Raw genomic sequence first — 13,964 nt, 5'->3', positions numbered from 1 at the left:
TAGAAAAGCATGAAGCTATTAAAAACAACCTAAATTCCACATACACCTCTTGATAAACTCTGTCGAATAGACAAATTTACTCTATTTTGGAGAGGAGAAGAGCAGTGAAGAGATGCTAATTCGGAAATGGTTACTTTAGACAAAGAAGGGTCAGACTCGTCTTCCTTGGCTCATCATCATGATGGGAATTATTTCATAAAATGAAAAGTTTCCATTCCCCCCATGTCTCAAGTTCATTTTAACACATTTCCTCTGGCTCAGTTACAGCCTGTTTAAACATATGTTTCTTGTATTTTACAGACATACTTGGCAGGTGCAAGACAAAATCGACGCAAACAATGTGGCTTACACAACTGGGAAGCTCAGCTTTCACACTGATTACCCAGCGCTCCATCACCCACCTGGGGTAAGGTGAGCCTTGCCACAGTCCACAAGGCAGGCCAAGGACTAATATCCTCTATTCGGAGCCTAGACGATCATATTATATAGCTAACTTGTCCTATGCTTTCTCCAAATACAATCCAAACTCATAATATCTCTGTACCAAAATCCTGAATAGCTTCCCATTCCCAAGGGATAAAAGATTCTCATGTATATTTCTTAACATGTTTTGTTTGTTCCTGTAACTAGTGGCACTTTTGGCTTTGCTAAGACATTTTACCACAGCAGGTCTTTTTGCACATTTACCAATCGCAAGAGAGTTAAAAGAAAAAATAAAACAAGGGAACACAATGTAGATTTTCCCCACAAAGTCATATGACCATCATTCATATTAATTAGCTATTACAACACAAAAAACAAACAAACAAACAAACACCATCTCCCTAACTTTGTGGTTTAAAAGAACAGCCACTTACTTACTTAGGTCATGTTTGTACAGTTTGGGCTGCGTTCATCTGGGCAGTTCTGCTGCTGCTGCTGAGTCGGCGGGGGCTGGTTGACCGAGGTGATGGTTGAGATGGCTTGTCCCTGTCCCACATGCTCTATCATATCGTCCTCCAGCTGGCTAGTTCAGGCTAATGCACATGGCAGCTGGCAGAGTGTCCAGAGAGAAAACCAAATATACAAAGCCTCTCAAGATTTAGGCTAGTAACCAACATTATGTCACTTCTGCTATGCTTTTTGGTCAAAGTAAATCATAAGTTCAGCCCAGATTCAAGAAGTGAGGAAGCAGAGTTCACCTTTTATGGGAGAAGCTGCAAAGACAGACTACAAAGGGGGTGTAAATGCATGGAGCAGAGCAACCCTGGCTAGTTTGGGAAACCACCTACTCTCCCATCTATCAGATTCCTCGTCAAGGAGGATGTTCAGCGTGGAGCCACAAATCTCTCGGGAGAACGTCTAGGATCCTCTTCCACTATGTTATTGCAAAACTGTCATTTTAGTAAACCAGCTACATATTTGCAAAAGCACCATTTTGCTAAACCAAAAAATATATGGTCAGGAAACTACCTTTAAAAAGACATTTTGTTTCTACTTTTTAATATATTTTTACTGATTTCAGAGAGGAGAGAGAAATAGAAACATCAACGATGAGAGAGAATCATTGATCAGCTGCCACCTGCACACCCCACACTGGGGAGCTAGCCCACAACCCAGACATAAGTCCTGACCGGGAATTGAACCATGACCTCTTGGTTCCTAGGTCATTGCTCAACCACAGAGCCACACCAGTTGGGCTTGTTTCTATTTTTAGAGTTAAATAGGACAATGAAATATTACACAGAAATCCATATCATCAAGGGTAAATGGAAGTGGAAATTTGGGTTAATTATCTAGTTAATGAAGGTAAAATGGATAAAAATCAAAATTAGTCTGTTTTTTTTTTAATATATTTTATTGATTTTTTACAGAGAGGAAGGGAGAGAGATAGAGAGTTAGAAACATCGATCAGCTGCCTCCTGCACATCTCCTACTGGGGATGTGCCCGCAACCCAGGTACATGCCCTTGACCGGAATCGAACCTGGGACCCTTCAGTCCGCAAGCCGACGCTCTATCCACTGAGCCAAACCGGTTTCGGCGTCTGGTTTTTTTTTTAACACGTTGACTGAACACATTTTCTCTGTGCCCTTCTTGTTACCCATTGTCCTTGCCTGTGTTAGCTAAGCTAGTCTAGAATATGACTTCATATTTTAAATTATTTTGTTGATACCACATGATTTTTTTTTTAACTAAATGATACTAAAATGACCATTCTAGTCACCTTTTCAAATGGAGTTTGGAGTCAGGAAGAGACACACGATGTGATTTGTTCTAACTGTGGTCCAGAAATTTTCTAAAAGCCTTGGGGTTAAAAGCCAAACTAATCAGCCCCATTCATCTGCTCAAGATAGGTTGGAGAAGTTAGATGGAATAAAGTTTTAAAAATCAAACTAGAAAGCTTTTATTTGAATTTTTAAATTATCTGCTTTTTTTGTTTGTTTGTTTGTTGTTTTTATGAGTTTAGGTTTTGTTTCTGAGTTAAAATTGGAAGCCTATGAAAAAGTGACTAAATGACTTCATAAATATTCCTGAAGTATAATGCTTGACATTTTCACAGCATTTTATACCCCTTCAAAGTATTTTTACTTATACCACTTTATCTGCTACATCCCTTTAAGGTAGACAGAATAGATCGTGTCTTTTTTATGTCAAATGAGGAAATGATGCATAGCAAGGCTAAATACTTTCACAGGGTAACATCTGATGAATAGGGAACTTGAACTTGGGCCTCCAATTTTCACTGCACAATATGGGTCTTGAGTCGGACTTTCAAATTTCCATAATTGATATAATGTGATGATTATTTATACACATTATCATATATTACAAACTCTTTAAATATGGAACTTAATTTTAGACTTCTCTATATCTCAAGACTTAACCCAGCACCTTTCCTGCAATAGAGATGTAACAGATATGCTATAAAGAGGTAAAGAAATGTCACAAAAGGGTGCCTGTCTCCCATCAGCAAATGAAACATCTAAAAGTAATGACCCAATGGGAGATTTTTAAAATAAAAGATGATTCCTGAAAGGTCTAAATTCTAGCAGAGGAATCATTAAAATGTAGGCACTGTTTGTGTACTGTTGAAGTTTCCATTTTGAATTATTGAAGGGGTTTTGTCCCTAAGTTCCAATGTTTTCATAACAAACAGAATTAGTCTATGTTCTTCCAGTACAGATGAAATGATCTGGATTAGTTACCTGTTGAGAGTTCCGTTTGATCAATTTGGATCACATGGGGCAGGGACAAGGAGACACGACCCTAATGAAACACAGATGTTGCTTCACCAACTTCTCTGTCTGGGCCAGAAGTCACATGCTGCCATAAAGCAACATTTAGAAAGAAAATATTTTTGGTTCTGTATGACTTACATGAAATAAAATTGGGTTTTATACACATCACACATATATTTTCCTCTTGAATTAGCAGTGAAAGTGTCATCTGGCTCCATCACCTTTTTTCTTTTATAAGATTGCAATAAAATGTAAACATAGAAGAGAAGATTATTACTTGGCCTTGCCATATGTAAAAGGCATCAGTTGACCTTTTTTAAAGATTTATATTTGAAATATTCTATGACTTCATTATGGCAAAATCTAAAAGGATTTAAGGAACATTTTTATTCTCCCTGAGACAAAGTTATGCTATTGTTTTGCCTTCTTGGAGTTTAGTATATTTGAAGTGGAGATTTTCATTTTATCTTATTTTTAATCATGCTGCTTCACCCCTCAGTGGCCTGGTGATGAGATAGTTTTCTGCAATGACTTGGCCAGCTTTGGCACATATGTGTTTGTTTTTTTAGTTTAAAAGAAAACAGCATCAACTTAAGGACTGAATTATTATTAATTTAGACCAGTTTTCTCCTAACATCAGAAAATAAGGCATCATCAATCTAAGATGAAAGTTTACATTTACAAACCACAGAGACACAAACCACACAATACTGAATTATTAGGAGTGCTATAAAGAGGTTTCTCTCTTTATAGGGAAGGAAGTTGCTGTATGAGGATTTTGAGGCAAATAGACCAAAGTTTGAATAGCAGTGTTACCATGGATTAGCTGAGTTTTACTAGCTGGTTGAATTTTTCAACTCTAGGTCTCAGCTTCTTCACCTATAAAATGAAGATGAAAGTATAAAATTCTAAGGACAGGAGTGAGGACTTAATAAATGTAAATCACACAATCATAGTTTGAGAACAAGTATGCATAACATTTAAAACATTGAGAAAATGTATGCAGTTTTGGGAGGGTGGAGGATTGTGGTCTAGACCTGCACTATTTCCTACAGTAGTCATGAGCCACAAATGGCTTTTTAAATTTTAATTTAAATTGGTTATGATTAAATAAAATCTAAAATTCAGCTCCTTGGTCATACTAACCACATTTCAAGTGCACAGTAGCCATGTGGGACTAGTCACTACATTTCCATCATTACAGGAAGTTCAAATGGATGGCATTGTTCTAGACAATCTATGGAGATAAGCAAGCTAAATCGATATTTCCCCCACTTATAATTATTCCCTAGTCTGGGTATTTGATCATATTTGCCTCTTCCTTTCAATAAGAACTGCCAGACATTGGTTTTTATTTTTATTCCACTCTGTAAGAATAAAGTTTTCACAGCTGAATGGTGTTAGTCTCTCTAAGCAGAAAGTCAGGGTCTAAATTTAGTTATTAAAAATAATCCACCCATGCTGACTTACCAAAAGGAGTCACATAACCAAAGAAAATAAACTCTGCTTAATAAAAGAAAGTATTTTTAAAATTTTACCATGTTTTGCTTTACAAAATGAAATAATGTTTAACGTTTCCTTCTAAGTCTTAATAAAAATAACTAATACTCTCCTTTTGGTTTCTCATTCCCAATGTTTCTTAGGTTTATTCATCCTCATATCCCTCATCATTAGCTTCTTTTTAAAATATTTTTATTGATTTCAGAGAGGAAGAAAGAGGGTGAGAGAGATAGAAACATCAATGATGAGAGAGAATCATTGATTGGCTGCCTCCTGCACACCTCCTTCTATGGATCAAGCCTGCAACCTGGGCATGTGCCCTTGATCGGAATCAAACCTAGGACCCTTCAGTCTGTAGGCCAATGCTCTATCCACTAAGCCAAACCAGCTAGGGCCATCATTAGCTTCTTATCCATCCATATGAACTATCACATAACACTCTCATTAGTTCCCACCTTAAATAATTTATCCCATATATCACCACTAGACTGATATTGTTTAATTCAGTCTTTACTTCCATATTCAAAAGCCTTTAACAACTCTCCTCTGAGCACAAAACAAAGTCCAATACCCTTCATCTGATATTCAAGACTCTCCATGATGAGGTTCCAAATTGACTTTCCAACTGCATCTACCATTCCCAGGAGTGATCCTCTACTGCAGCCAAACTTTTTGATGCCCAGGGAAGTGTGCATTTTTGCATACCCATCATTGCTGCCACCTGATTTGCTCTCTCCATTCTATTCTACGTATTCAAAATCATATCCACCCTCCTTGACCCAGATTAGGTCCCACCTCCTTTGTAAGGCCAAGGGGAGGTGCATAAATACTCCAACATGAAGTGCTAGCTCCCAGCCCCTATTTTTATCTGTGCCTTTTGTTTGCTAATGAACATTAGTATATCCATGTCCATGTCTTCAACTGCAACAATTTTTGAACTATAAAGTATTGATGGCGAGCAACTTTTTCTCCCCAACCCCTTTGATGACCCAAAGACAGATAAAACAAGGTTTGTTGATTTTAGTGCATCCATATCTTCCTGCAGCTTTCTTTAATGCAGTGTAAAAAATATGTGAGTACGTGTCATTTAAAAACCTATTTCTCTATTTCTTTTTATAGGTTCAGCTTCTGCACTGCATAAAACAAACAGTCACCGGAGGTGATACAGAAATTGTAGATGGATTTGACGTATGCCGAAAGCTCAAGGAAAAAAATCCTCGAGCATTCCAGATTTTGTCCTCTACCTTCGTGGACTTCACAGACATTGGAGTGGATTACTGCGATTTCTCTGTGCAATCCAAACACAAAATTATAGAGTAAGAATTATTTAAAAATTTCTCACAGCAATACAACAGCTGATAGCAAAAGCTTCATTAACCTAAAGCTAAAACACAGAAAGCTTCAGTTAATGCCAGAGCTCTATTTTTTATTACAGTAAAAAAGAATTTTTCTACCATAAAAATTTATCAAATTTCATATGAGACATAACTAAGACTTCATATACACTTAATTTTCACTTAGTTTTTAAAACATAAGTTCTACCTAGTTATGATCAGTATGATTGTGCTAGTCAGAACACTTTCAGCCAGAAGTAGAAGAATCTAATGAGATAGATCCAGGAGTTAAAACAGTGTTATCTGAAATTGATCTCTTTTTTCTTCACCTCTTAGCCTTGCCATCCTCTGTGTTGGCTTCATTTTCAAAGATAATCAATGGAAGTTCCAAGTTTTCATTATCCTGAGAGCTGGTAAACACAGCACAGAGAAAGTGTTTATTTCCCAATAGCCACAACAAAGCTAAATGACTCACTACCCAATTTGTGTCCAAGTGTATCCTTGAAGCAATCTCCATAGGCAGAAAGTCAGACAATTCTTATTAACCATTCGTAGGTCACATGTTCATTCCCGGGGCAAAGACAGCCTCATCTGAACCACATGGATTGAGAATGAAACGGGATGTCTTCCCAAATAGATTCCAACAAAAATCACATGTTCCCTACATGGAACGTTTTGTGTTCTCTTTTCATCAGACATTATCTGATCATAATTTTTTAAGTATCTACAAAGGCCACAAATGTATTCTTCTATTTGAAAATTATTTTACAGTGTGTTTCTAGGATATGGTTTATTTAATAAGATCCCATTGGTGGATTTTGGGGTGTTTCCAATTTTAGAATTGAGTTTATATTCTTCTTTCAGGAGACATAGCCAGATACTATGAAAGTAAACTCATTTAATAAATAAGCAGATTCCCAGTGTACTAACTCACTTGTCTGATATACACAATAGAGCCTTCATTTATTCATTCAACAAATATTTATGGAGGCCAGCCACTCTTCTTGGTGCTTGGCATACATCAGTGAACAAAACAAAGATCCCTGCTTACAGTCTAACAGAGAATGGGAGAATTAGAAATTTTAAAACAAATGAATAAATTACAATGAATGTGAAAACATTTTTACGTACTCAAGAAAAAAGGAAAAGTAGGGCAGGATAAGGAGAATCTGTAAGACCAAATACTTAGAGAGGAGAGAACTTGCATGATTAAATAATGTGGTGAGGAAAGCTTTACTAAGTAGGTGATACTTGAGTAAAAACTTAAAGCAATGAGGAAGATTGCTCAGAGGTAAGCATTTCCTGAAACAGCTAGAGCAAAGGACTTGAGAAGGCCTAGGAGCATGTCTGCTGCAATCAATCAAGCCAAGGGCCAGGGTAGAGCTGAGTATTAAGAGAAGAGGTCAAATGGGGGCAAGTCTATGAAGAGCTTTGCTAGCCATTGGAAGTCATTGGCTTTCACTGTTAATGAAATAGGAGCTGCTGCAAGATTTTGATCAAAAGAGAAACATTTGCATTTATACAAACTTATGTACATTTTAAACCCATCATCCTGGCTGCTGGGTTGAATGGAGTGTAGAAAAGCAAGGACTGGTGCAGGAAGACCAAGTTAGAGGAGAGGGTGCCTTGAACATGAGTGGTCCAAGTGGTGATGGTGGAAGTGTGGAGACGTACTCATTTGGGGACATATTTTATAGTCAAAACAGCATATTTTTCTGACATAGTAGATGAAGGATGTGAGATAAAAACAGAGGTCAAAAATAAACTCTAGATCAAGATAACATTCTCTGAGAGGTCAGTCATTGAGATGGGAAAGAGAAGAACTAACTCTTGGATTACCAGTTTTATCATGACAGTTTTAACTGTTCAAAAGTTACCTTAAAAACCTATGAGAGACAGAGAATGACTAATACTATATGATTTCACTTGTATGTGGCATCTGCAGAACAAAATAAACCAGTGTTCTCAACCTTGACTGCACATTAGAATCACCTGGGAATCTTTTTAAAATCCTGATTTCTGGGCCTCATTCTCCAGAAATTCTGAGGCCCAGAAATCAGGATTTTAAAAAGATTCCCAGGTGATTCTAATGTGCAGCCATGGTTGAGAACCACTGAAATAAACAAACAAAGCAGAAACAGACTCATAGATACAAATAATAAATTACTAGCTGTTGATGGGCTGGGCTGAGGAGGATGGTTGAAAAAGTAAAGAGATTAAGTAGTTACAAAGTAGTCATTGGGATGTGAAGTATTGCTCAGGTAATATAGTCAATAATACTGTAATAACTATGTATGCTGTCAGGTGGGTGCTAGACTTATCAGAGGGGATCCACTGGGGGTGGGGGACCCATGATAAATGTTAATTTTGTTGTGGCCCAATATAATTGCCAATTCTGCAAGGCTAGAGAAGAGAGGCCAAAAACTTAGCTATTGAGTGGAATTACCTGAATGTTCACCATCTGAATCATAATTTGGCTTTGTAATTTTTGGTAGTAAAATTCCAAAATTTGACCATTTTCAAGGTCTCAGAGCATCCCCTAGAGAATATCAAATGGCTAACATTAACTCGCGTAAAAATGTATTTTTAACAATACGAGATGAAACAATGAGGGTTTTTAGTTAATCAAGGGCCTTGGTCATCTCTGCATTTGGGTTCATTTAATCTTCTTTTTTTTAAGTGCTATAATTCTTTTGAGATGTTTATGCTCCATCTAGTACAAAAAGACTTGGAGGCTGTTGACAGAGTTAGGTACAGTACAAGAAAAAATAAACAAATAAAGAAACTTGGACAAAAAATAATAATAGTGAGATTAAGCTATTGCAATGCTTCTTAGTGGTTTCAAATTCAATCACATAAATAAAACCCCTTCCCTAGTTTTACAATTTTGGTCAAGTGACTTATGCTGGCTACCCATGGTAAGAAGAGAGCCAGTAAAAAGGGAGTAATTTAATACCTACCACATACCATTGAAGTAGGAATGAATAGAGATAATCGATGAACGCACCCTCTGACTCAGAAAGGGCAGAATAAATTTTAGCTAGCTAGAATGTCCATAAAGTTCAACACATACAAGTATACTGGTAATAGATTTCAGCTCTAAGTTTCTAGAGACCAAAGAAAGGAGGGAACATATTTAATTTGCAAGATTCAAGATGCTTCTAATCTGAAATAAAATTTTACTGCCCGTCCTCATAAAATGTGATGTAGTGGACAACACCATAGTGCCATTTCCTCAACAAATTCAAGAAGTCCCATCAAGTATCATTATCTCTCAATGAGACATAATACTGTAAGTAGTGAGGGGGACTCACAGCACCAGCAGATTGTAGAGGTGATGCTATAGTCCTTTCATTGTGTTCTGTTTTTGGCATCACTGATGATCTCTTGCTAGTTTATAGTTACCATGGTGCTAGTTTATATTTAAATCTTTGTCCCTGTATAGTTAATATATAGCCAGTCATTCCTCATTTGGGGGAGCTTTTTACCTTTCCTTAGCATGTAACCCTGCATTGGGACCTTCCTTTTATTCTGTTATTGCACACATGATTTCCTTCTTACAAAGCTTTTACATACTGAAGTATTTTTTATGTTATAAGGTCATAGGCAGCTTTTCAAGATGCTGGCTATTCATCTCCTCTAACATTTTTCAATCAACAAAAACAATGTCTTCTATAGACCTTATACTAATTTGCTTTCTATTTCCTCTCATGTCATTGCAGACAATGTCAAATAATAAATGTGTCTTGTTTTCTCAGATAGAGAGAGAGTAAATACTAGGTGCAAGGAGACAGAGACTGTGTTACAGAGAGAGAGAGAGAGAGAGAGAGAGAGAGAGAGAGAGAGAGAGAGAGAGAGAGAGAGAAACTGATTATTTTTGCTTATGTATGTGAACTCTTGGAAATTAAAGCTTAGCACAATATACCGTGAGACACACAATTCTTATTGCATTTGATTAATGAATCACAAAGTTCCTTTTTACTGTAAAAGAGAGAGATCATAATTACCATAACCATTCCCATCAAGGAATTATGGTATTAGTGAAAAAAAGAACTGCCCAGCTGGCATGGCTCAGTGGTTGAGCATCCACCTATGAACCAAGAGGTCATGGTTCAATTCCCAGTCAGGGCACATGCCTGGGTTGTGGTCTCTATTCCCAGTGTGGGGCATGCAGGAGGCAGCCGATCAATTATTCTCTCTCATCATTGATGTTTCTATCTCTCTCTCCCTCTCCATTCCTCTCTGAAATCAGTAAAAATGTATTTTAAAAAATAGCTGATCACCAGAGTGGCTAAGACAAAAAAACCCAAAGAAGTTTAAAAGTCATGGCATCCTTGTCAGTAACATGGAGGATGGCACAAAGGGTGCCACAGGTAGAAAGATTCAAAGAATCTACCTTAGGCTAGTCTCTTCTTTTCTCTGTCCCTCAGTTTCCTCAACTGTAAACTAGGGATTGAGTTAGAAAAGTATATTTCACACTTTTAAAAAACAGGTCTTTCTTTCCAATAATATTCCAATAAAATCAGACTTAAAAGCCCAATTTCTGAAGTATAACATAAAAATACTTTAGTAATGTAAAAGCTACTATTTTAAAGAATGAAGAATGAATTTGTTTCTCCAAACATAAAAACTTTATAATATAGTCTTCAGTAATGTTTATTTTAAATTAATTTGAATCATTCTGGCACTTAGGGGGTAAGCTTTAAAAAAATACTCTCTAAATGAAAAAAGAAATAAATACATTGTACCACAGATAGCATTAACTTTTTCTGTACATGTGTTTGGATTCTTTAGTACTGTATTTTAGAAACATCTCCCAAGACAAATTGATCCTTATAAATGTAAATCGATACTTTGTAACTTATATGTTTAACTTTTTTCTCTTTCAAAAAAACAGATTAGATGATAAAGGTCAAGTGATTCGGATCAACTTCAATAATGCAACGAGAGACACGATATTCGATGTGCCTGTTGAAAAAGTTCAGCCCTTTTATGCTGCTTTGAAGGAGTTTGTTGACCTCATGAACTGTAAAGAATCCAAGTTCACTTTTAAGATGAATCCAGGTCAGTGAACACGTTTTCTCAAACAACTGAAAGGACGTATTTCCTTCAACCTTCACCATTTAGAGCAGTAGAGAGCTGTTTTGCTCAGGCACCGAATGTGGAACACTTACAGTAGAATCTTGGGGAGCAGCCAGCTTGCTTAAAGAGCAGACTCCCAGCCCCCACTTCTACTCTACTGACTCCCCAGGCTTTAAAATATTCATTTTTAATAAGCTCCTATGTATTTCTTAAACACAGAAAAAAATTAATAATTTCAACCTAAAGAATAAATACCTGAAAGATGAGCTATAGACCTAAGGAAATCTCATGTCTGATGTCAAGACTGATAACTTATATTTTCTACCCTGATAGCCAATCAATACAAACTGAAGCTTGTACTTAATTCTTCTATCCTGGTAGACATCAAATTACCCTCATGATTCTCACTCTAAACTATAGGAGTAATGTTTACACATTAAACTTATCTGATCTGGTAGATGTAGTGTTAACAGAAATAAAGCAATTCTTTTAAAAACTATATTTTTTTATTTATTTCAGAGAGGAAGGGAGAGGGAGAGGGAGAGAAAGATAGAAACATCAATGACAGAGAATCATTGATCAGCTGCTTCCTGCACACCTCTTATTGGGGATTGAGCCCACAACCTGGCATGTGCCCTGAGAATCAAACCAGTGACCTCTTGATTCATGGGTCAATGCTCAACCAATGAGCCACACCAGCCTTCTCTGCTCCTTTATTTCAAGTAACTGGAAAACTTCAAGAACTGCTTTATTTTGCTGGGCTGGTGTGGCTCGGTGGTTGAGCGTGGACCTTTGAGCAAAGAGATCACTGGTTTAGTTCTCTGTCAGGGCACATGCCCAGGTTGTGGGCTCCGTCTCCAGTAATGGGCATGCAGGAGGAAACTGATCGATGATGTTTCCATCTCTATATCCCTCTCCCTTCCTCTCTCAATTAAAAAAAAAAAAATCCTAAAAAAAAAAATAAGGGAGCAGAAAGCATTGTGTTTTTCCTGGACCATCTTGACTCAGTAAAACAACATCAAACTCAAGGTTTCAAATAAAAAGCATAATTTCTCTCTGGCACTGATTTGACCAAGTAGAAGACTTTTTTCACTTGTGATTATTTTTTTAATTGATCGTGGTATAATAAAGCAATACTAGGAATCTTCATAAACCCACTGCTATGGAGTCACACCACGCTGAATTTTTAGAGCAGTAACGTAAAATGGAAATACCATGGGAGAAAAACACAAAATAAATAAGAGCTGGAATCCAAGCTTCCCCATTTAATGGCACCGTAGCTTCAGGCAAATCCCTCAACTTCTTGGAGCCCTAGTTTTCTCGTGTATAAAAAGATGAGATAATACTCTCTTTTTTAGGATTTTTACAAGGCTTAGAAATAATGTATATAAAATACCAGAAACATAGAAGACAAACCAAGAAGGTCATTATCTTTATAATTATTTGATGCTATTATACTGGAAACAAACATTTCTAAATAAGAGATAAATAACAATCAGGGAGAACAACTCAAACATTTTACACAAAGATAACACTTTAAGTAAAAACAATGTAAATGCCCACAAGGAGCCGGCCAGGCTGTGTAGTTTAAATGTCAAAATGTCTAAAGCTATTTGCATCCCGTGGCCTGATTTGGGTGAAAAGTGCATGCATAGGTTTTATGTAAAGAAGTAAACATACTGTTTCTTGATGTGAACTAAGCAGCAAGGATATTTTTCATTTTCTAGCTCTGCAAACATTAAAGGCATGATTATTCATATTGAAAAATCTTTTGTCTAGGTGATGTGATTACTTTTGATAACTGGCGCTTACTGCATGGCCGCAGTAGCTACGAAGCTGGGACTGAGATATCCCGCCATCTCGAAGGAGCTTACGCTGACTGGGATGTGGTCATGTCAAGGCTTCGCATCTTAAGGCGGAGTGTCCAGAATAGAAAATGAATCTCCTGCCTGTAATTTCAGTTAGATTCCAATGAGTGTATCTGGTAAGATATGCTAAGGATACTTGTCTTCGGGGACCACGCTCCATGTCATTTACATATTAATTTCTTTAGCATTGAACATGTCACCTTTCTCACGAGAGTTTTCTTTTCTTTGTAATCATCTCCAATGCCAACTCTTTAGATGTTTGCAGCCGTGTTCTCTCTCTTCCAAACAGAGCATCCCTTCTGGTGTAGTGCATGTATGATCTAAATTCTTTTGCCCATAAATGAGAGTCTCCAGAATGCCTACAAATAGTGTTGTACCAAATAAAACCTTTCTTCAAATAATGCCTTTTTTAAAGAAAGCCTTTGTTTCAAATAAAGCTTGTGTTTCAAATAAAACTTGTCTCGTATAAAATGTGGTTTTGTACTATTGCCTATAGGGTCTCATTTTTTCGTGACTGCATATGACTGTCTTTACCATGCTTGAGAAAAGGTTCATATTTTCAAAGGTTTGTTTTATTCACTCTTTTTTTAATTTCTTTATTGATTAAGGTATTACATATGTGTTCTTTTTCTGCCATTACCCCCTTACCGCCCCCCCCCCACTCATGCCCTCACACCCTGTTGTCTGTGTCCATTGGTTAGGTTTATATGCATGCATACAAGTCCTTTGGTTGATCTCTCCCTTTTACCCCCACCCTCCCCTACCTTCCCTCTGAGGTTTGACGATCTGATGATGCTTCCCTGTCTCTGGATCTGTTTGTGATCATCAGTTTATGTTGTTCATTATATTCTATTAATGAGTGAGATCATGTGATATTTATCTTTCTCTGACTGGCTTATTTCACTTAGCATAATGCTCTCCAGTTCCATCCATGCTGTTGCAAATGGTAAGAATTCCTTCT

General features: G+C 36.9%; 1 protein-coding gene across 3 annotated transcripts in view; it reads left to right on the top strand.

The window, feature by feature from the left end:
• The window catches only part of BBOX1 (gamma-butyrobetaine hydroxylase 1), a 54,624-nt gene extending 41,140 nt beyond the window's left edge, over positions 1–13,484 (top strand). For all 3 annotated transcript variants that reach the window (XM_081098169.1, XM_081098170.1, XM_081098171.1), the window contains exons 5-8: positions 301–406; positions 5,839–6,035; positions 10,951–11,117; positions 12,915–13,484. In XM_081098169.1, the coding sequence (XP_080954295.1) occupies positions 301–406; positions 5,839–6,035; positions 10,951–11,117; positions 12,915–13,075 (631 nt within the window). In that variant the 3' untranslated portion in view covers positions 13,076–13,484. The remainder of the gene's footprint in view (positions 1–300; positions 407–5,838; positions 6,036–10,950; positions 11,118–12,914) is intronic.
• Positions 13,485–13,964: the final 480 nt, after the last annotated feature.

This window comes from Myotis nattereri (assembly GCF_964212035.1).
Source record: "Myotis nattereri genome assembly, chromosome: 9".
NCBI classification, from domain to species: Eukaryota; Metazoa; Chordata; class Mammalia; order Chiroptera; family Vespertilionidae; genus Myotis; species Myotis nattereri.
This window is presented reverse-complemented; position numbering and strand designations above follow the sequence as displayed.